Here is a 24,663-nt window from a genome sequence, read left to right as displayed (position 1 = left end):
GCCCGCTTGTTTGAGGATGGTAGGGAGTAGCTACCTTATGAGTGATGGAGTACTTAAGAAATAAGTGCCTCAAGAATTGATTGCAAAAATGTTTTCCTCCATCACTTATTATAGCCCTTGGCATACCAAAACGAGCAAAGATATTGGATTTGATGAATTGAATGACCACGGAGTGGTCATTCGTTTTGGTAGCACATGCTTCCACCCACTTGGAAACATAATCAATGGCAAGAAGAATGTATTGAAAACCATAGGACATAGGAAATGGACCTATAAAATCAATGCCCCATATATCAAAGATATCAACAACAAGTATATTGGTCAAGGGCATCATATCTCTTCTAGACATTGTCCCCATCTTTTGACATCTATCACATAATTTGCAAGAATTGTAGGCATCTCTATGAATAGTGGGCCAAAAGAGCCCACTTTGAAGAACCTTTAAGGCGGTCTTCTTTGCACTAAAATGCCCACCACATGCAAGAGTGTGACAAAACACTAGGACACTTGGAATTTCACTCTCTGGAATACATCTCCTTACAATTTGATCCGGACAATATCGGTATAAGACAGGGTCTTCCCAATAGTAATTCCGGATGTTGGCAAAGAAACGATTCTTTTTGTTCTTCGACCAAGAAGTTGGTAGCTTGCCTATTGCCAAATAATTCATAATGTTGGCAAACCAAGGCATTTTTCCATTAGAAATTTGAAAGAGTTGTTCATCTGGAAAAGAGTCACAGATTGGTAGACTAGGGAAAGGCTCTATTGATAACCTAGAAAGATGATCAGCAACCACATTTTCGGTGCCTTTCTTGTCCTTGATTTCAAAATCGAATTCCTGAAGAAGCAAAATCCATCTAATTAGCCTAGGTTTTGTTTCCCTTTTTGTCAATAGATGCCTCAAGGTGGCATGATCAGAATAAACAACAACCTTGGACCCTAAGAGATAGGAACGAAATTTATCAAGAACATATACTACGGCAGGTAATTCTTTCCCGGTAGAGGAGTAATTCAATTGAGCTCCCGAGAAAGTTTTACTTGCATAGTTATGGCATAAGGAAGCTTACCCATTCTTTGTCCCAAAACTGCCCCCATGGCATAATCAGAAGCATCACACATGATCTCAAATGGCAATAACCAGTTTGGAGGTTGCATGATAGGAGCAGATGATAATAATTCATGCAATTTATCAAAAGCGTCTAGGCATGCTTGGTCAAAGACAAAAGGAGTTTCCTTGGCAAGAAGGTTGCACAAGGGTCGAGCAATTTTGCTAAAGTCTTTGATGAAACGGCGGTAAAAGCCAGCATGACCTAGAAAGGAGCGAACCTCTCTCATCGTTGAAGGTGGAGGCAATTCAGAAATAACCTCGACCTTCGCTTTGTCAACCTCTATTCCTCTCATTGAGATAACGTGACCCAAAACAATACCCTCTTGAACCATGAAATGGCTCTTTTCCCAACTAAGTACAAGGTCGGTTTCATGACATCTCTTAAGCACTAGATCTAAGTTTTTGAGGCATGCATCAAATGAGGACCCAAAAACAGAAAAATCATCCACGAGGACCTCATACTCTTCCACCATATCCGAGAAAATTGACATCATACACCTTTGGAATGTGGCGGGTGCATTGCATAAACCAAAAGGCATCTGTCTATAAGCAAATGTGCTGAATGGACATGTAAAGGTGGTTTTCTTTTGGTCTAGTGGGTCGAGGGCTACTTGATTGTACCCCGAATAGCCATCAAGGAAGCAATAATATTGTTGCCCGGCCAATCTCTCTAGAATTTGATCAATGAATGGCAAAGGGAAGTGATCTTTTCTAGTGGTGGCATTCAATTTGCGGTAATCAATGCATACACGCCATGAATTGGCAGTACGCTTAGAGATTTCCTCACCTTTTGCATTCTCAACCACCGTAATCCCTGATTTTTTGGGAACTACTTGAGTTAGACTCACCCATTTGCTATCGGAGATTGGATAAATGATTCCGGCATCCAAGAGTTTGACAACTTCCTTCTTAACTACCTCCTTCAAGTTTGGATTAAGCCTTCTTTGGGCATCCCTAAAGGGTTTTGTATCATCTTCCATAAGTATGCGATGCATACAAATAGAAGGGTTAGTTCCCTTAAGATCCACCATACTCCATCCTATGGCTTCCTTATTTTCTTTAAGCACATTTAAGAGAGCATCTTCTTGGTTTTTTTCAAGACTTGAAGAAATGATAATCGGAAGAGTCTCTTTTGGTCCTAAGAATGCATACTTGAGATTAGAAGGTAGAGTTTTAAGCTCAAGAATTGGTGGAGAGACTAAAGATGAGACCAGTGGAGTGTTAGAGAGTGGAGGAAGAGGTTCTATTGGAGTCTTCCAAGATGGAAAATCTAAGTTTGCAATAGATTCTATGAGATTGCTTACTTCATTCATTGAATTTTCATCATCAAATCCATAACTTCCATACATTTCAAGAAGACAAGAAGCTAGAGGATTATCGGATAAAAGAAACGAAAGACTATCCTCAATTGGTTGTTTCATTACCATCGTTGGAATCGATTCCTCAACAACCTCATCTAACACATCTATAAAGCAACACTCATCTTCATCCATGGGATGTTGACTTGCATGGAAAACATTAAGTTTGATCATCATATTGCCAAAAGAGAAGTCTATTATCCCGGATCTATAATTAATTGTTGCATTTGCGGTGGCAAGGAATGGTCTTCCCAAGATGATTGGGATGTGGTTAGAGGGATTAGCAACCGGTTTGGTATCAAGAACTACGAAATCAACCGGAAAGTAGAATTTATCCACCTTGACAAGAATGTCCTCAACCATGCCCCTAGGTGTTTTGACAGATCTATCGGCCATTTGAAGCACCACTAAGGTTGGCTTCAATTCATTCAACCCTAATTGGACATATACAGAGTAAGGAATCAAGTTGACACTTGCACCAAAGTCAAGAAGAGCTCTATGAATTTCATGAGTTCCAATTACACAAGAAATAGTTGGAGCACCGGGATCTTTGAACTTAAGTGGAGTGTTTTGTTGAAGAATGGAGCTCACTTGCTCCGTGAGGAACACTTTTTTAGGGCTTGGTCCCTTGCTCTTCTTCTTTTGTGTGCAAAGATCTTTCAAGAATTTTACATAAGGTGGAATTTGCTTAATGGCATCCAAAAGTGGAAGATTAAGATTGACTTGCTTAAAAACTTCCATCATGTCATGTGTTTTCCCTTCTTGCCTCCCATAAGGCGAAGATTCTTTTAAAGCATAAGGGAATTGAGCTTTTGGCTCACAAGACTTTGCAATTGGAGAGGATTATGGAGAAGATTGAGAATCCCGGTTAGGAATATTTTCATTCAAAGGAGTAGGAATGAAATTGGGAATTGGATGGGTAACAACTTTAGGTTGCATCGATTCACTATCTTCCTTTGGTAGTTCAACCCTATTGTTCACTTGCTTACCACTTCTCAAGGTGGTGATGGCTTACGCTTGAGCTAGGGAAGAATATCCCGATGTAGAGTTTGCTTCCACACAAAATTGGGCCTTTGGATTCCTCTCGGGTTGACTAGGTAATTTCCCAATTTCTCTTGCATTCAATGTATTAGCTATGGTCCCAATTTGGGATTCAAGCTTTGATATAGATTGAGAGTGGGAATGCAACAAGTTGGTATCCTTTTCAAAGCTACCCAAGGCCATCAAAACCTTGTCTTCAAATGTGGAATTACTAGAGAGTGCTTGAGGATAATAGAAGCCAACTTGGGAATCATACATTTGAGGATATGAGAAGTCATTCATTTTTTGATGATGGAAAAAAGAAGAGACGAACCCTTAAGAACCTCCATTTCTTTTATGAGGTGGAATGTATTTTCTTTGAAGATTTTTAGCTTGATAAGGGCTTTCATTCCAAAATGGAACATATGCTTTTGAATAAGGGTGAGCAAATGTAGCATTAACTTGTTTAAAGTGTTCATTAATAACATGTCCATGGGGACAATTGAAAGTAGTATGCAAAACACTTGAACATGTCATGCAAGGCTCACAAAGATGAGTTGTATGATGAAAAGGGGATACATTGGTAGCCAGTTTTTGATTCAACAAGAATTGATCAAGTTTTTGAGAAAGGGTTTTAACCTCGGCTACAATTTCCCTTGAATTTTCAATTTGACACACTATTACACTTTTCTCCTTTTTAGTAAAACCATGATCAAGCCGAGAAGCGTAATATTTGTGCAAAGAGTTTTCACTCATTTTTTCAAAAAGGTGCCAAACGTCATCTTTATGTTTTCCAAAATATGAACCTCCACACAAGGTATCAACTATGTCCTTTTGCATGTCGGATAGGCTTTCATAGAAGTATTGGATAACTTACCATTTTGGAATACCATGGTGTGGACACTTTCTTAGCAAGTCATTTAATCTCTCCTAAGCCTTATCCAACAACTCTCCTTCCCTTTGAGAAAATTCTCTAATTGAAGCACACATTACATTGGTCAAACTTACGGGGTAAAATTTTTTTAAAAACTCATTTTGCATTTGTGCCCAAGATGTTATTGAATTTACCTCTAAAATGTTGAATGACGACGGCCGTTCCAATACGCCAAACTAAATGTAGTGAATGTGTGGTTCAAGAAAAGCCTTTTATGTCAAATTTAAATTTATAAAAACCACTACCAACACCACTACTAACGTAGCAAGGGTGAGTAGGGATCGTCCCAAGGGATTATACGTGTTGGAATTTCAACTTCGACTCTAGCGTACCAAATGATTGCAAAAGAGAATTGGGTTGGTTGATTACTTCTAGAAAAGAATTAATTAAAATGCAATAAGATAAAGAGTAAGTAAGAAGGAAAGGTCTTGGGGTGTAGAGATCACCACCAAACAATTCTATTCCAAACCATAATCAAGTGACTAATGAGGGAAATGAATGTGTTGCAACAATGTTGTGTGTGTAAAAGACATTCAATTGGTAAGGGTGACTCAACAAGTGCAAATTGTCTCAATCAACATGTGTGAGGCCACAATACATCTATTAGTAAAGGAATATATTGTCTAGACATCATGTGAAGAGAACAAAATATCAAATCAAGTCATTGAACCTTTCATTAAGCTCATAGTCCAAGCAATCCATAAGGATGATTTAGTTAAACATGCATTATCTAAACATCATGTGAGAGGTACAAAATATCTATTGGGAGAGGAATAAATTGTCTAAACACATGTGAAAGATACAACATATCATAACTAGTCATTAATCCTTCATTAAGCTCAAAATCCACATACAACACAATATTAGAGGAATATGCCATTTGGACTCACAAGCATGGAACATCAAACATCAAGAGTAGATTGTCCTCCCATCTAATATTACACTACCACTATACTAAATCTACACTACTAGCATGAAAATAAAGCTATCTAGACTAGGGGAGAGGCACAAACCATCAAGAATAGGCATAAACCATCAAATGAACCAAAATAGCATTCATTAAGCATATCATCTTGATAATCTCTAGATCTAGAGCATCAATACACATAGACATGCATCAAAAACACTAAATCTAGAGATAAGCACATGAATATCCTACTCTAACATACATAGACATATGGATAGAATAGAATAGTCAATTGGAAGCATTAAACCATACAAACCATGAAATAATCAAGATTTATATATACATGAATATCAAGATGTATCATACAACACTAATCCCTCAATAATACACAAGATTAGAGTATAGAAAGCATGCTTGGGGCTAACTCTGGCCCCAAGAGGATGTCTAGACACTCATAGTAGTGATGATCCAACCCTCAAGGGCTAACTCCATGGCTGCTCCTTGTTGGTGAAGATCTCCTCCAATGGTGCTCTAGTTTCCTCCCTTCTTCCTCTCCAAGAATAGTCTCCAAGATGATTTTCAATGTGTGACAAGAGACTCTAGACTCCTCTCCAAAAAGTGTATCATATTCCTTATATAGGTAGGTCAAATACACCCTATGATGAGCTGTGGTCGTGCAAGGCATATTCTCCAATGATTGGATGAAGGACGGAATAAATGAGCTGGACTTTAACTTTTTCTCGCTGGAGGAAGTTTGATCGATCGAACCTTAACTTGGATCAATCGAAGATGGGTTCGATCGATCGAACTGCATCTTGGATCGATCGAAGTGGTCTGACTCCTCCGGATAAGGACAAGGCTGAGATATTTCGAAGATATTTATGGGGAAAAGGACAAAAGTGGTTGGTAAGCGTACAGCTGTGGATAAGATCAATCATTTGAATAGGAAAAAATAGGGTTCGATCGATCGAACTTGGAATTTCAGCAAAGGCCAAGGTTGGATCTATCGAGAAGTACTGTGATCGATCATAGATGTTCGATCGATCGAACTCTAAGTTGGATCGATCGAACTTTTCAGCTGCACAACTTAATTCCTTTTTGCTCCTTTCTTTCTCCACTTTGCTCCCTCCTTTGGTTTATCTCAGGATTGCTTCAATTAAGCTCTTATTTGGCTGAGTTAGCTCAATTTTGGGATTAGTGCCTGAAAATATAAATAACACGTAATAAGTCTAAAATGGCAAAGTAAGATAGATAAAGGTACTAGAATGCTTAAGCTTTACGGGTTTAAATGCGCACTTTTCGGTGCTCATCACAACCAATGCTTTGCTTTATTTTTAAGTGTGAAAGTGAAGAGGAGTAATTTAAGAACTTCCTCTAAGACATCCATGTACCTCACGGTGGAACATAGTTCAAGAAATTCATTAAGATGCCTATATGCACTACAAGAAAAGTAGGCTTTTACGACGTAGTATTTACGGGATCTTTTATTTTCTCTCGTAGAAGCCCCTTTTTACACATAAAGGGTCATGTTTTCACGGGATATTAATAAAATCCTCATTAAAAACCGTTTTCACGGGAGTTTAAAGAGGCCCGTTAATGTTTACATATATTTACGAAGAAAAAAGCCACTAATAGATTAAATATATTTTTAAGGGAGTATTTTCCTCCCGTGAATATGAAAATAAAATAAAAAATAAAAATCCTGCCCTCACTTAATGGGGAAAAAGCCTCTCGTAGATAAATATTTTTAGGGGAGAATTTTCCTCCCGTGAATATGAAAATAAAAATAAAAAATAAAAATCCCACCCTCACTTAACGGGGAAAAAGCCACTCGTAGATAAGTATTTTTAAGGGAGTATTTTCCTCCCGTGAATATGAAAATAAAAATAAAAAATAAAAATCCCGCCCTCACTTAACGGGGAAAAAGCCTCTCGCAGATAAATATTTTTAAGGGAGTAATTTCCACTCGTGAATATGAAAAAAAAAATGAAAAAAAAAAAATCCCGCCCTCACTTAACGGGGAAAAAGGCCTCTCATAGATAAATATATTTTTAAGGGACAATTTTCCTCCCGTGAATATGAAAATAAAAATAAATAAAAAAAATCCCACCCCCACTTTTCATCTCCCGCACGCACAAAATAGCAATAGTGAATAGCCCGCCCTTTTTTTTCCACGTCACCAACCACAAGCCAATCCCTTCTTTATTTCCCACAAGCCCTTCTTTCTTTCCCACGAGTCCACCTTGTTGCTTACTCTGCCGACAACACCAAGCTCCATCTTTGCCCTAGTATTCTTTCTTTCGTTATTTCTGTTGAGGAGGCCGGATCATTTACCCCATCGCCGCTTGAAGTTCTCTCTCCTATCTCTGCCTCGCTTAAAGTTCTCTCTCCTTTCTGTGCCTCACTTGAAGTTCTATCTCAAATCTCTGCCTCGCTTGAAGTTATATCTCAAATCTCTGCCTCGCTTGAAGTTCTATCTCAAATCTCTACCTCGCTTGAAGTTCTCTCTCCTATCTATCTCCATCTCTGCTTGAAGTTCTGGTTCGATAGTGAAAGGAAAGTTTTGGTTCGCTTGAATTTCTACCTAGACCAATACTGCTATTTGTTCAATCCTCTCTTTACTCTCTAGAACCGAGGATCCAGAGTTACCTTCATTCTTCAGGTAATCTGCAATCCCTCTTTCTCAAACATTTTAAGGGTTTTCTTCAATTCCTATTTCTTAAACAATTTTTAGGGCTAACATATGCATATTTTTTTTCTCTGGTTTATTGTCGATTTTATTTGCTAGATTTGCTTTGGTTGTGACTAGATTTGGGTTTTTTTTTTTTTTTGTTTTCCATGGGTTGACCGATTTAGAGCTTAAAAATAGACTCAATGAGAACAAAAAATTTCCTGCACCCGACAATTCTGTCATCGGTCATTTGTCCTTTATAACAGTCCATCACTTACAACCACTTGAACCAACTTAGAGCTTAAAAATAGACACAAAGAGAACAAAAAAGTTTTTAGGTTTTTTGGGCCTTTAGCTATCAATTCCCAAGTTTCTTTGCAAAGCTATAGTTAATTGGATATTTTGGTTCTAAGATATTAATGTTGTATGGATGATAATATTTGTTAAATTCACCAACTTTTAACTTAAAAAAAATGAGTTCGTCACTCTTTTTTTGCATAAACCAGGAGAAAAGGTTACAATAGTAAAACCACATGATAGGTACTATAACAAGCTGCTAATTTTAGTGCAATCTATAAAGTTGGATGTTGCTAATATTATGAAGCATCTTTTTGAAATATATTGGAAGAAAATAAAAATCATTTTGCATCTTCAAATTTTAGTATTTTATTCCAATGCAATGTAACTCTACCCTTTGCAATTTGACTAATTAAGTTGTTGGAATCAATTCTTATTCTTGATTATACAATGCTCGTGCTCACATATGTTTTGCTGCCCTGCATTTTCCTTAATATTTCTCTTGTATGAGAAGTATGCAGTTTGATGGTGAATTGTTGCACTGATTCCAATCTGAACGATAATTTTTAACTTCCAAGACTGAAGAACTTAAGGCCTCAACTTTATTCTGCTGCTGAGTACTGTGAGAAGTCTTATCTCCACAGTGAATAGAAAGAGATGTAAGGCTTCTGCAATTAACTGTGAATTACTACATGTAATTGTTCTTTGAAGTATAACTATGGTGGTTGTAGCAACTATATATGTAGCTTTAACATCATATTAATAACTATATATGTAGCTTTAACATCATATTAAAATTAAAAATGAATATTCAATTTTTTTTTTTAAGTTTCATATCGTATACATTTGTTCTGCAAATTGAATGTTGGGGTTTTATATATGTGGCTTTTACCTAGATGATCAAGTTTCCGAGCCATTAGGAGTGGTGGGTTTTAAATGTGTCCTTTATAACAGTCCATCACTTACAACCCACTTGAACCAACTTCCACATTAGAGTTAGGGTTGACTCCACTAATATAGCAACTTAGTTATCCACATGACAGTCTTGTAGTCGGCCACATGTCCACAATTTTGCCCTCCACGTGTGACAAATAAAATCAGTAAAATACCTGGTCCAATTCGATCGCCCAGATGAAAATTTGACTGGAGTGCTGCATACTCACCTTTTTATACACATTTCAACCCTTGGCTTCCCAAGAAAAGGCCCACTAGGTATGCTTCAATAGAGAGGCGTGTAAGTTTCTGAATTAGAGGAGTTTTGCTTGATTTAAGTTATACACACCTAAATGTTAAAAAATAATTGGAAAAATACTTGTGGTGTGGAAGAGCTCTCTTGGAATTTGTTTGAAGTCTCCCCCTCTAGTAATTCTAGTTGCACTTGCAATTCCTTCACAGTATGTACTGACAACTGGTGTTTTCTTTATGATTTTGCTATTAAGTAGTAAACATTTGTTCTTGTGTTTTTCATCTAATTTATGTTCTTTATGTTGGTTTTGGTTAAGCAATCTTTGAACTTAGGGTGTATCTTAATCTATACTAGTAACCCATCTTTTCGCCACTTAAGCCAAGGCACAATGGTTGAATTATATTTTTCTCCTTTTCCTGTTGAGATTTGATAAAACATGTGTGGCACTTTTTCTTTTTCTTTTTTCTTTTGGTTAGGTAAGAACTCACATGTCAAACACCCCCACATTAGGGAGGAAAGTGTATGCTTAAACCACCTAGGCCAATGGCCTGGTGGATTTTGGCTGTGTCTTTGTTCCCAAACCATAACAATTGAAAATGATTATATTCACTTTTCCTCCTACACTTGTTGCATTTCAGTTTCAGATGTTTTCTTAGTAAGCACTTTTGTGCAAGTTGTCAAAAAGGCCTTGGGGACATCATTGAGTTCCATTGTTTATGGATTGTGGATTATATTATGGTTCCCCAATTCCCACCATCTGCACTATTTTTCCCTCCTCTTCCATATATGCGAGCTGAATTGTCATCGTATCTGAAAATGAAAATGAAAGTAGAAATAAAAGGTTCTGTGGTGGAGCTATAGGGAAAAAGGATGCATTATCTCCAAATTATTTTACTTCAAAAAACTGCCCATAGAGAGGCACATAAGTTTCTGAATTAGAGGATCAACTGAAATAAAAAGAAAAGGGTCAGTAAAGCAATGAACCATGGTTCATCACACAAGTAAGGAATTTCCATCCAATGTCACTTGAGAGTACTTAAAGAGAGTAAAATCATTCAGCCGCCAAAGATGATTTTGAAAACATCCAGCTTTTTAATATTTGGTTAGGAATATAATCCATAGCCACGTTCATTAACCAAATAATCTGAATAGAATAAAGTCAACCCCTCCCTTCTAACTCCCCAATGGAAAAGAAAAAAGAAAATATATCTACATCTATATTTATAAATATAGAAAGAGGGAGAAGCAGCCAGGTTTGTAGCCTTGTCTTTTCCCTTTCTAGAAAGAAAAAAGAACTTACCTGGACAGGACTGGCAACTACAAGTAGTCCTCTAAGTACACCCGTTAAGAGACGGCCGTCAAGACCTGCCAAAGATATGGTCAAGGAACCAGCCCTAATAAATTTGGATCCCTCAACCTCTGTGGGGGTGAATGACCCATGTAGTGAGACAATGTCAAAACATCCCTACAAGAAAGTGATGGAAAAAAGAGATCTGATTATCCATATATACAAAATTAAAATCATAAATTTGGCTAAACAACAAGGCCTAATACAACCAAGGTTCACTGGGAGGATTGAGAGAAATAGTACAAATACATATGGATAAAATCAGCTCGTATTCCCAGTTCCTTGTAAAACTAACCTTCAAGTTTGCCACCCTTCATCATAAACCTTTTAAGGCCTCTAAATATAGGCCTATTCCACAAGTATAATGAACAAACAAACAAACGAAAAAAAAAATGCAACAATGAAGATCTAAAAGCACCTCAAAGCTCTTACAAGACCTAAAACAGAAATCTTGTGTTCTGAAATGTTCTGACAAATTATTGGAAAGTATCGAATGAGCAAATAATGAGAAATAGTACTACTATATCGAATTATTCCAAATCAACATATGCCACTAGTTGCAGTTTGAATGAGAACTCCATTTTAGACAATAGATGCTTAGGCTCAAATGCTAACAAGAATAAAACGAAATGACTCCCTATGCATGACAAATAGAACAATATAAATTATGAGATGCAATCTGACACCTCCATGGTAAACCAATATTGACTTTTGTCCCCCTACAAGTTGAATTTAAGCTTATAAAATGTTCGTATAAAAAATACTATCCAATTTAAATAATAATTTACAAAAACATTTTTTTTATAGAAAAAGACTGATATTATTGTTTCAATTTGTAACTGATATAGGTTAATTAATATTTAGTAAATATTACCCTTTTATTTTTTTCCTGGCAAAGAGAATATATTACTTAAAATTAAACAAGAGCATTACAATCAACAAAAACCACCAATAAGATAGAGACCAATATCATGGATTAAATTGATACAATCACTTGAGCATCATATTCAATTTCCACAGCCCATTGAAGACCACTACCGAAGAAGGTTCATAGTCCAAAACAATGTTTTCACCTCCAGTACCGATGCCTCACATACATGCTCCAACCGAGCAATGGCTGCCCGAATTACCACGCTATTGTTATATATATATATATATATATATATATATATATATATAATTCACTTATTACATACGATAGAGAAAATGATAAAATCCACCCAGTTCAGAAGAATTAGAGAGAATATATTAATAATTCACTTATTGCATAGGATAGAGAAAAGGATGAAATCCACCCAGTTCAGAAGAATTAGAGAGAATATATTAATAATTCACTTATTGCATAGGATAGAGAAAAGGATAAAGGATAAAATCCACCCAGTTCAGAAGAATTAGAGAGAATATATTAATAATTCACTTATCGCATAGGATAGAGAAAAGGATAAAATCCACCCAGTTCAGAAGAATTAGAGAGAAGAAAACAATTTAAACCATCGGTTTGATTTGTCACTCAAAAAGTCATTTCAATCAATTATATTTTTGTACAATATTTTTATTTTCAGTAGAGATAAATTGTTGAATTTTTTTTTTTTTTTTTGAAGTTGACACTTATTTTAGATAAGAATCAGAACATATGAACTTATCCTCATGGATTAGTTAGGTTAACATAAAGTCAAAAGTCTCGGCTCCACTAGAGAGAAATATGATCGAGTGTTCTATTCACTTGTTCATTGGCAAACACACATACTATTTGATATATATATATATATATATATATATATCGATATGGATTGATGGTATGCTATTTAATTAGTTACAATTGCAGGAAAATAAATAGAACCACCCTTTTTTGTTTTGAATGTTCTGTAATTTATTTATTTATTTATTTTTTGACAGGAATGTTTTTGTATTAGCTTCTACTATGTAGTGTTTTAGTTTCATATGAATTTTTTTTTTACAGTTTGAATTTCTTGCTATAGTTGTTATAACTTTTAATCACAATAATGTTGAATTTCTTTTTATAATTTGAAAAGTTGTTCAACTTTTAATCACAACAAAACAGTAAAAAATGTGTGGTTTCTTGCCACTTTTACCCATAATTATAGACCTCATGTGACATTTTGAAGAATAATACATCAGCCCCAAACCTCTCTTTTATGTACCCACTCCCAGCTTGCTTGGTGGTGTTCAAAAATTTCTTGTGCTTCTTGTTTGATTTGTTGTATAATATCAATTTTGCTTTAATGAAAAATAGGTAATGTTTATTTTCAGTTTATAGAGGAAGAACATGCTGCAAACGCCGTTAAGTATCTGACTCAAAGATTTTATGCTGGTAAGTTCTTTTAATTGCATATTTTTATCTATTCAATTTGGGTGTTGCGTCTATATGCATTCATCCTCCTGTATTTACTTGTTACCAGAATGTAATTTCTCATAATCTTAACTTAATGTCCATTTACTGAACTAGATGTATGCAGTTTTCTATTTTTTTTTTTTTCTTTATTTCTTTCTTCCTTTGCAAATATTTTTTTTTTTTTTTTGAGATGCAAGCAGAGATTTTCATTATTAGATCAATTATGCCAAGACAAATTACAAATACAAAAACTAAGCTCATGATTTTGTTGCTACAATTACCATGGTTTTCTTTATTCATCAAATGCCTAAATAGTTTTAGAAGTATGGTTTTTGAATTAGAAATCCTCATATCCATGAACTTAAAAAATTAATCCCTAAATTTACTAGCCAGCTGAACTAGCAAGGCAGATTGAATTGACCAATAATCTGCTCCCATCTCTATGTTTTTCCTTAACAGAGAAATTTGAAGTTTCCAATAAACTGAAAATATTACAAATTGCTTATGAAACCCATTTAGCTTAAACATGATTGATGGAATTAGCACCTTTACAAATTGTGTTTATTATTCATATATATATATATATATATATATATATATATGCACACACACACACCATGGAATAATCATATATTTCATAATTTACTTTTTGTGACAGGTTCCTATTGAATAATTAGGAAAATAGTGATGGATAAAGAATGGATGCACATCTCTTACAGGTTATTATATGTAGTGGAATGTGTTTATAAAAGTTAAATCTTTTACACTAATTTTATATTTAATTAAAAGTTAAAGCTTTAATTTTATAGAGTTGATCCAAAGTATATAGAAGGAGCACGAAGGTTTGCCGATTGGGCTCAAGAGAATGCGGGGCATCCAGACAAGATTCTATGCCCTTGTAATGAATGTCGAAATTCAGTACACCAACACTTTGACACAGTATATGGTCATGTAGTGGAACATGGAATGGATCCAACATACACGACTTGGTACTTTCATAGGGAATATCCGAGTGAATCTCCCTAACATGGAAATGATGGAAATGATGTTGAAATGCCAGAGACATATGAGATGTATAGAGATGTTTTCTATGATGATGACAATGATGGTGTTTCGGATCTTAACTATGAAACAAGAGAGGCTGAGTTTCAGAAGGCATTGGAAAATGCTGAGACCCCTTTATATCCTGAATGCACAAAGTATACAATTATGTCTACAATTGTTGCCTTATATAAGCACAAAGCAATATAATTTATCGGATACATGTTTTGACGGGTTTCTTAAAACTTTTGGGGATATGCTTCCTGATAATAACAAACTTCCTGAGAGCTTTTATGAAACCAAGAAAATTTTGAAGACATTTGATTTAGGATATGAGAAAATAGATGCCTGTAAGAACGACTATTATTTGTTTACAAAAGAGAATAAACACATGAATGGATGCCCAAAATGTGGTGCTTCGCGGTGGAAGGAGAATGAACGCCCTAAGAAAGTTCAAGATGGTGTCCCAGCTAAGGTGTTACGGTACTTTCCAATAGTACCAAGGTTTAGAAGAATGTTTTGGTCCCCTGAAATAGCAGAACAAGTAATGTGGCATTCAACTCATAGAAGTCGAGATAGGAAGATGCGACATCCGGTTGACACTCCTGCATGGCATGAGATAGATAAAGCATGGCCTTCTTTTGCATCAGATTCACGGAATTTGAGACTTGGCCTTTCAACTGATGGATTTAATCCATTTGGTAACCTTAGTTCAGCATATAGTTGTTGGCCAGTGATGTTGGTGGTTTATAATTTTTCACCATTAGTACTCATGTCTAAAGAAAATATGATGTTGATATTACTAATCCCAGGGCCAAAGCAACCGGGGAATGATTTAGATGTGTATTTGGAGCCACTTATAGATGATTTGAAAGAGCTATGGGATAAAGGCATGGAAATTTATGATGCATTTGCAAAGTCAAAATTTAATTTGAAGGCAATCTTGATGTGGACAATAAGTGACCTTCCAGCTTATAGTAACCTTTCTGGTCATGTAACAAAGGGTAAAAAAGCTTGTCCAATATGTAGTGATGACACATGCTCAAATAGATTGAATTATTGTACTAAGACTATTTACTTGGGTCATCGCCGATTTCTGTCTCTTACTCATCAGTTTCGGAAAAAGAGGATTTGGTTTGATGGGAGTGAAGAACACAGGTGGAGGCCTAAAATATTGTCTGGGACTGAAATTTTTCATGCTGTGAAAAATATTAAAAATGATTGGGGCAAAAAAAGAAAGATAAAACTAGGTGTCAAGCAAATAGGTGGAAAGAGAAAACAAAAGTAAAAAAACGGGAATTGTGGCGTGGAAGAAAAAATCTATATTTTTTGACTTACCTTATTGGGAGGTAAGTAATTGTAATAGTAATTTGTTTCATTATTTTAATTTATATTGTAGTTCATAATATGTCCTAAAAAAAACTTATTTATCTTTATTTGTTTTTAGGTATTACTCATTCGTCATAATTTAGATGTAATGCATATTGAAAAAAATGTTTGTGAGAGTATTATTGGGACCTTATTGAACATAAAAGGAAAATCAAAGGATGGACTCAAGTCTCAAATGGATTTGAAGGGAATGGGTATTAGGGGAGATTTGCACCCACAAGAGTCAAAAGGGAAACATTACTTGCCACCAGCACCTCATACACTAAAGAAGGAAGAAAAACAGCTTTTTTGTAAGCGATTACAACAATTAAAACTACCGGATGGCTACAGTTCAAATATCGGGACACATATATCATTGGATGAATGCAAGTTTACTGGCTTGAAGTCTCATGATTATCATGTCCTAATGCAACAACTACTACCGGTAGCGTTACGAGATATTCTACCAAAGGGTCCAAGGAATGCCATATTTCGACTATGTGCATATTTTAATGAAGTATGTCAAATGGTGATTGATAAGAACTCATTGGAAAAACAAGAAAAGGAAATTGCCGAGACTCTGTGTATGCTTGAAAGATATTTTCCTCCATCCTTTTTTGACATTATGATTCACTTGACTATTCATATTGCACGCGAAGCTCGTATTTGTGGACCAGTAAAATTTCGTTGGATGTATCCATTTGAGAGGTACTTCTATCAAATTTTCTTTCTTTTACGTAGTTAGATAAGTAATTTGATAACATATGTTTATTGTATTTATGTGCTTTAGGATGATGAAGGTTTATAAAGGATATGTTAGAAATAAAGTGAGAGCTGAAGGATGCATAGCTGAGGGCTATTTGGCTAAAGAGTGTGTGCGGTTTTGTAGTGAACACATCAAACAAGCTTCTGAAATAGGGGTGAGACATTCACAAAATGAGGATTTTGAAGGCGAAACAACAGTAGATGGCCGTCCAATTTCGAAAGGGATCCCGAAAATGATGTCAAATGACATGTTAGAGATTGCTCACCGTTATGTCTTGTTCAATTATGCCGAGGTGGAGCCGTATATAGAGTAAGTGGGATAATGTCACTACTAATTAATTTATTTTATTATATTAATATATATAAAAAAAAACTTAGTTGTAGTATTTGTCTTACAGAAAACATTTGGAGGAGCTTAAGCATATGGACAGGCGTCTCATAAAGAATGAAAGTGCGTTACAAAAGAAACATATGGAGACTTTCTGTTCGTGGTTTGCAAAAGTAATTGATGCAGCTGGTAGTGATGTGTCTGATACAATTATGTATCTTGCAAATGGGCCTAGAAGAGAAGTCACTTCACATTCTGGATATATTGTTAATGGACAACAATTTCACACTAAGAATGTGGAGAGAAGCACACAAGACAGTGGTGTTTCGATTGAAGTGGAAACAATATGTCAATCCAGTGCAAGAGACACAAATCAAGTTGTTGGAAAAGTATCTTACTATGGTGTTTTAAAAGATATTCTTTTATTAGATTACTACACATTTAAAGTTCCAATATTTGATTGTGAATGGGCAAACATTAGAAATGGCATCAAAGTTGAAGATGGATTTGTATTGGTTAACCTTCATGAAGGTCAAAGTCAGTTTCGAAGAGATCCCTTTATTCTTGCTTCATAGGCTAAGCAAGTTTTTTATTCAAGGGACAAAGAAACATCCAATTGGTATGTTGTACTTAAAGCACCACCAAGAGGTTTTAATGAGTTGGAGTCTTTTGAAGAAAATAGTTATACGTCTTCTATGCCACTAGATGTATCAAGATTGGGCTCAAACAATGATGATGGGGATGAACATTATGTGCGGTTGGATTGTGAAGGCATGACTGTGTAATTCACAGGTAGTGTCTGCAGTTTCTTTTGTTTGTTACTTTTTCCTAGCTTTTCTATGCATATTGATGCATACCCAAAAGAGCTGCTTTTCGGACCTCAACCTGCCTATCAAATATTTAGGTTTTCTGAACAAAAGAGCTATATATATATTTTTTCATATCTGAACAATTTAAACATGGTTTTCTAATTTTCGTAGGTTTGGATTTGTATGTTGACACAATTCAGATTGTTTAGCTATTGGACATGAGTTGTTTATTTGTCATCTTTATTATGTGTCTGTTTATAGTAATATATATATATATATATATATATATATATATATATATATATATATATATATAAAATGATGTTAATTGATTCATTGCATCTTGTGTATCTCTTATAATTATATAAAAATGGACTTTTTGTTTTTATAAATAGGTCATTCTCATTATAAGAGCAGGGGAGGAGGAAATTGAAGAGGGAAAAAGATAGCTAAATTTCAGCATGCGTGGTCCCACAAAAGTAAGTAAAATACACATTTATTTAAAAAAAATTTTATGCCTTATATTAACTTGTAATGGATTGTTTTCTTTTCTTATTTTGCAGGTGTTGTCCATAAAGTCCTCCAAAATGGCTCCAAAAAAAGGAAGAAGGGAGCGAAATGCTACTGTGACTACATTAAGGAATCAAGGAAATGAGGGGATTAGTATATCAGAGCGAGATTTAAACTCTCCCCACACACAGTTGGGTGGACAATCTGGAGGTTCTCCTGGACTTCCACTCGATCATGATAGTGGAAGTTCCTTTGCAAATAAGGCTGCAACAAATACCTCTACTGGCAAGGGTACTCATAAAGGTAGAGGTCAGGCAAAATTAATAGTCGTTGATTCACCACTTCCTATTCAATTCAATGAAAGAGGGCAGCCAGTTGGTTCGAATAGCGAAAATTTTTCTAGTAGCTATGGAGTACTAGCACGAGAGAATGTACCAATCTCATGTCAAGACTAGAAAAAAGCTTCAAAAGATAAACAACGTCTCCTATGGGTAGCTATAAAGGTATGTTATTTTCAACATCTAATCACCAAAAGTATACAATTTTGTTTTTGATTGTTGAGTTTGCAGATTATAGTTTAAAGAAAATAAAACATAAATATACTCAAAAGTATATGATATTGTTATTGACAGTTTGATTCTTACACTCAACGTAGAAACTATTTGAAGTGCCTGATTGTCATAGAAAATCAACTTTTCAAAGCATGGGAAAGAGTTGGAGTGATTACAAATCATGCCTTACCAATGATATAATTGAAGCGGAAGGTGACACAGAAGTCATTAACTCATTGAGACTTGGCAATATAAAATCAATTGAAGAGTGGCAACAGTTCGTCAGTGATCGACTCTCTGATAACCACAATGTAAGTACAACATTGATCGAATTATGTTCTCTTGTAACTTTATTATTTAAAAAATATTAATTATATTATTTATTTATAGGCAAAGAGACAAAAATTTCAAGACTTGCGAAGTATGCAAAAGTTACCACACACAACAAGTCGTCGGGGGTATGCTCGTCTAGAGCATAAAATGGTAAGTGGTACTTACTCTTATTGTTTATTGTGGTTGATTTATGCTCTCTCATTTTTTTTCACCTATGCTTTGATGTATTAGAAGAGCAGCCTTGAGAAAGCATATGGTCCTAAAACTTATATTTATAGACTTAATTATAATCGTCAGCTTAGTATTTAGTAAAAAGGAGTGAGGTTTGAAAGTTCACTTAGCAATGTAGGTCAAATAGAGATTCAAGATAGGTTCTAACAGCATAGTATTAGAATGTTAAACTTGCCCATAACATCAACACACAGTGCACATCAAGTTAATTACACAAATCAGTTTAAAACTCAACTTCAGCAATGCTTCTGCAGAACCTTTTTTACACAGTCTGTGTACCTTATGATATAGGGGTAACTTGGTAATTTTTTTGATATTGGACCTGCTCGAGATACTTACAGGCTTGTTTCATCAACAAATGAGCATCTTGAATAGTTTCTCAGCCCTTTAATTTTTTGATAAGCATTTATGCTATTTCAAATAACTATAGATATGACGTTCTAAACTCATGTCTTTTGCATTATTTATTGTCTTGTGTAGAAAAAAGAAAGTAATGCGCCCAACTCTATATCAAGAGTCGATGTGTGGATTGCAGGTCACTTGAGGAAGAATAAGGAACCTTTGAATGATGCAATAGGAGTGGCAGTGGTAATATATCTTACGCTACTGTATTTTGTTATTTTCATGTATTTCGTTTACAAACATTGATAAATTATGGAATTTCAGCAAAAAATGAGAGATTACACCCAAACCCAACCTGAAGGCACAAGCTTTCTTCAAGATGATGGAGTCACTCACGTATTTGGTGCCGAACATTGAGGACGGGTTAGAGGCCTCGGTTTTGGAGCTGCAATTTAAAAAATGCAAGCAATTGGTTATCAGAAGGAGCAAGCAAAGAGAATGGAAGAAATGATGAATGACATGAAAGATGAAATGAGGAATGAAATCAAAGCTGAAATGATGGTTGAGATGAAAGCTTTGTTGGTAAGTCTTATAACTAGTATTACAATTTATAGTGAAGTTAAACATAATTATATACATATAATTCCCTGTCAATATGTCATTTGAATATAAAGAACTAATTATGTTTAATCTATGTTTTGGTCAAAATGCTTGTGTTGCTTCTCAGTCCAATGCTACGCCAAATCTTATTCCAACTAATCTGCAAGGTTACATGTGTGAGCTGTTACACTTTAATGGATCAGGCGTAGTTGTTGCCAAGGCTGAGATTGCATCAACAGATCCCGATGCACTGTCAGATGATTATGTTCCAGTCGGTCTAGATTGTTTGAATGTTTGGATTAATGATGTCATCGACAAGGATTGTCCTTTGTATCGAGCAAACCAATTTGAATTTTTTTATCTTTGTGATGCTCGCACAAGCATGGTTTTATGGTTTACCAAATATGTAAAAGTTCTAGAGGTCAATTGGTCATTCATTATTTTTTTATTTTTATTTTTTTGAAAAGTAGTAATTAACATATGATTTGATTTTATTTTCTTTTATTTTTTTTTATATATGTTGGCATTACATTTTTAATTTTTTTCCTCACAGGATCTATTTTAACCAGCTTAGTAGGAGCATAACAAAACCATTACTTTTGAAGTAAGATTAGGAGTATAGTTCTGGTTCTCAATCTTCATCTCTGGTAGGTATGTTCTGAATTCTACTAGCTAATGCAGTTCATTTATCAATTATTACTATGTGAAGTCATGGGTCCTTGTCGTGGCCATTACTTTAATGTTGAAAGCATGGGTCATTGTCGTGGCCATTACTTTATTGCATTGATATAACATGGGAGTATGGGAACATCGTATGTGGAGGTTGTGGTTGATTGGTATTTGTTGTTGATTGTTGTGAAGTTGTTGTTGGTTGTTGTTGTGTACGTGAGGTATAAAGTTAGGTATTATAGAGCAACCTATTGGTTTAATAAAAAAGGTTAGGTATTACTTGCAAAGGATTTTTTGTCTTCTTTTTTGTGAAGAAAATAATAGTTCACAAGGAAAAGAGGAAGGTCTATTCACTAGTGTCCACAAGATTTTTTGTCTTCTTTCTTGTGAAGAAAATAATAGATCATTTGCCTTAGTATGTGATAAACCTTATGTATACTGCACTGCTTTTATCAGTAAAACAAGTGGCCATTTGGGATAACGAGTTGGAAGAATGAGATCAGTAACACAACAATGAATTAAACAGCTAGTAATAGCAGAAAAGATCCAAAATAAATGAAATTCTGGTACTTAAAAAGAAACACACATATATATTTAAACCTGCCTGCCCCGACAACCATATGCCGGAATACTAAATAAGGTAGCTAAGGTGAATCTTTACAGTGGAAGACCAAGAAAGAAAAACAGTTCTAGAATCCTGTGAATTCATAGTTCATTCTAATAGATTATGGTCTATCTTAAATGAACTCCGCTAGAAATGACAAGTCAAGTTAGTGTTAAGTTTCAGGTTCATCTATTTCCCAAAGATCATCAATCAACATTTCAGATCCCATGTCAGAACTCATGTCATGTCATGTCAACACTTATAATGTAGGGTAAAGTAAAGAATGCAAATAACAGAGGTTATAGGAATTATCGCTACTGCAAAATCTCATTTGACAAAGAGCTCTCTTCAATAAAAAAGAAAACAAGCACAAGTAGGAGCTGCTAACCTCTGACAGGTTGTAAGTATGAGAAATGTGGATGGTGATTAAGCCCTTTGTCAACCAGGTAGCAATTCATTCAAAGATTCTTCTAGTACACGTGGTTGATGTATTTTACAGCTTCCCCAGTAAAGACCATGAATTGTCCAGTTCTGAGAAACAGTACGTACAAAGAATTTAGAACAGATTATTAATCAGATCTTATAGATTATAAAATCATGTGCTTAGAACCAATTTTGAAAGTCAAACAAGCTTAGTTGAATATCAAAGACCTGGAATTGTCCAGTTCTGAGAAATATTATATACAAAGAATTTAGAACAGATTATTAATTAGAACTGATATATTGTAAAATCATGTGCTTAGAACCATTTTTGAAAATCAGACAAGCTTAGTTGAATATCAAAGGCTGTCCCTTTTCCTGTAAGTTCAGTATATATATATGTGTTAGAAATTTAGATCAAGCACTCACCTTAACTATGAAGATTTATGTCTTCAAAGAAAGAACACATCCCCTTTAGAAGGTAAAATCACTCCAATCCTGCCCAAAAACCTTCAAATAAATTAATTTCCTTTTATTTAATAATTAAATTCAACAAATTTCAATCTTAATATTTCTTGATACTCAATATACATTAAAGATTATATGCCAAAATTGGCCTAATGGCAATTAGAGATTTAGATTTTTTAAACATAAAAGGAAGAATTTAATGAGCCAATCCTTTGTATGCAAATTCATGAACAACACATTCAAGGTATATTGCCAGATTAGCAAACCAAAGAGTACTGCTGCCACAAACTACTTAAAATTTTAAACCAATTAAAATATATACACATCTTCTAAAACGCAACAAAGAAAATCAATTAAACCAACCCATCATTAATGAAAATCAATACAACCCACCCCACCATTATCAACTATACACATCTGTATATTCATCTATTCATCTTTAAGACGCAAAAAAGCTAAGTAGAGATAGAAGAGTACTAGGAACAATCGCCGGGGGGGATACAAAATCAGCACATGGCATTATTACACTTGCGAAGAATGGAAGCCTAGAAATATATATGTGTCAGTTCTGGAAGGCATGACATGGATGGGAAGAGCTAAACCTATTGTTCGAACCTCAAAAAGAAAGAACAATTGCATCTAGAACCAAAAGCACTGGTTGTATTGGTGTGCTTCAGGTACTTCAGGAAGTGGGATTGGTGCACAAGTGATCGAAGAGTCCGCTCTCACTCTATATCTCCCCTCCCTGCTGACAATAGAAAAGAGTCCTCTGTGCTAGCTTACACTCTAGCAATCAATACTCATCTGCGGAGCCACTGGAAACCACAACCAAGTACTATAACCAATAAACAAAAATAGATAAAAATAGTTCTAAAGCTCCCCTAGCTCTGCCAATCATAAGCTAGCCCATGTATGCAATGATGTTCACACAGAAATTCCAGTGTGTGTATATATATGTGTTTGTGAAATCTCTCTCTATTTTCACTTGTTGATATGATTCTAATAATTTCTCCAATATGTTTTTCTTGTAGTATATTATGTTGAAGCCAATGAGTTCTTTAATATGTCCTCTTGAACTAATTGTTAGCATGAGCTTAGCTTTGTTGTTGTTTTACAACTATTAACTATATTTGTTCCATCTTAAAGTTATTTTTTCTTTGATGTCAAACTATCAATATGCCTTAGAGATTTAAAGAACATAACAGTTATGTTTCTTACATTCTATGTTTAAACCTTTATTAGCAGTTAACATTCCTGGTAATCAAGTTGTAGATGTGGAACTTGCACTTGCGGGGTGTTTGCCCTTTTTTGACGTTTTTGTTCTATCTGGAATTGGACGATTGCATGACGGAGTTGAGTCCCTGGCAAAGCATGGGCATGTGGATTGCATATTTCTTTTTGGGGTTTTTTTTATTGTTTTTGGCTTCTCAAAGTGTGGGACTCCATTTTTAATCACACCTTGGTAAATATTTTAGAGAGTATAAAATAGAAAACTACCATTTTGTCATTACTTCATATACATTATTATCATACTAAAATTAGGACTTGTGTGATGCAGGTACTTTCTTGGATTTTGTACAATGGACAACTAAGTGGAGGAAGTGTGAAAAATTAGAGGTCAACTTGCGTAAAGAATTAATGAACAATGTGAAGATTGATATCTATTTTTGGGCAATATTGAATTTTCTTTAATTTTGGCACGTTGAATAATTAATGATGAATTGTAAATTAATGTCTTACTCTTTTGATATATGTTTAATAGTGAATTTAAAAATGAATTATTTTTGGAATTGGTATTAAGTGTAAATTTTTAGCATTTTATATTTAATGTTTAGTTGAAATTATGGTCAGGTTATATATGTGAATGATTGGGTAGCAGAATGCATTAATTTATTATATATAAATATATCTACGGGGCGCTTTAGACCTCGTTAATAAAATATATGGATGTATTGACAAGAGGCCAAATGTGTCGTATATTAATTACTAACGAGAGGCCATGTAACACATTAATTAATTATTAACGAGAGATCATGTACCACATTAATTAGTTATTGACGAGAGGATAAAGAACTCGTTAATTAAGTATTAACGAGATGTTATCAATCTTGTAAATTAATTATTAACAAGAGGCTATAAGTATCATAAATTTTAAATTCACGAGAGGATAACCATCTCATTAATTAATTAATAACAACATTTTATTTATCCCGTAAATTAATTATTAACGAAAGGCCAGAAATCTCGTGAGAGTTTTATTTACGGGACGCTAGAATTGTTGTGTTTTAATCTATTACGAGAGTTATTATTTCCTGTAGCAAGTGGAGAGTATTTACAAGATCATAATAGACGAAGACTCAAAAGTCCCGTGAAAACTTTTTTACGAGAGGTCCAGATGCTCGTAAAAGACCTTTTTTCCTTATAAATTAATTATTAACGAGA

General features: G+C 34.7%; 1 protein-coding gene across 10 annotated transcripts; it reads left to right on the top strand.

Annotated features, from left to right (window-relative positions):
- Nucleotides 1–7,454: 7,454 nt before the first annotated feature.
- Nucleotides 7,455–24,036, top strand: LOC132268136 (uncharacterized). Of its 10 annotated transcripts, none has more exons than XM_059768886.1 (11): nucleotides 7,463–7,989; nucleotides 8,810–8,954; nucleotides 13,101–13,161; nucleotides 13,841–13,901; nucleotides 13,992–16,299; nucleotides 16,382–16,666; nucleotides 16,755–17,476; nucleotides 17,889–17,972; nucleotides 18,057–18,506; nucleotides 18,659–18,865; nucleotides 18,945–19,037. In XM_059768886.1, exons 5-7 carry the CDS (start codon nucleotides 15,701–15,703, stop codon nucleotides 17,257–17,259), a joined length of 1,389 nt encoding a protein of 462 aa, XP_059624869.1. In that variant the 5' UTR covers nucleotides 7,463–7,989; nucleotides 8,810–8,954; nucleotides 13,101–13,161; nucleotides 13,841–13,901; nucleotides 13,992–15,700; the 3' UTR covers nucleotides 17,260–17,476; nucleotides 17,889–17,972; nucleotides 18,057–18,506; nucleotides 18,659–18,865; nucleotides 18,945–19,037. The 10 variants fall into 10 exon arrangements, 9 of the variants coding, with proteins under 9 accessions (XP_059624871.1, XP_059624870.1, XP_059624869.1 ...); XM_059768885.1 differs by having other exon boundaries at nucleotides 13,841–15,572; nucleotides 15,671–16,299; XR_009469231.1 differs by lacking the exons at nucleotides 13,841–13,901; nucleotides 13,992–16,299; nucleotides 16,382–16,666; nucleotides 16,755–17,476 and adding exons at nucleotides 19,599–19,706; nucleotides 19,785–20,042; nucleotides 20,614–20,711; nucleotides 23,780–24,036 and having other exon boundaries at nucleotides 7,499–7,989.
- The last annotated feature ends 627 nt before the right edge of the window (nucleotides 24,037–24,663 follow it).

The sequence above is a fragment of the Cornus florida genome, unplaced genomic scaffold (genome assembly GCF_030987335.1).
Source record: "Cornus florida cultivar Cherokee Brave unplaced genomic scaffold, ASM3098733v1 CherokeeBrave_3.0.0_Hap2_Chr08, whole genome shotgun sequence".
Lineage (NCBI taxonomy): Eukaryota > Viridiplantae > Streptophyta > Magnoliopsida > Cornales > Cornaceae > Cornus > Cornus florida.
This window is presented reverse-complemented; position numbering and strand designations above follow the sequence as displayed.

Coding starts and splice junctions, on each gene's coding strand:
- LOC132268136 (XM_059768881.1), top strand. Junction 16,300..16,381: donor TGGATGTATCCATTTGAGAG/GTACTTCTATCA, acceptor TATGTGCTTTAG/GATGATGAAGGTTTATAAAG. Junction 16,667..16,754: donor GAGGTGGAGCCGTATATAGA/GTAAGTGGGATA, acceptor TTTGTCTTACAG/AAAACATTTGGAGGAGCTTA.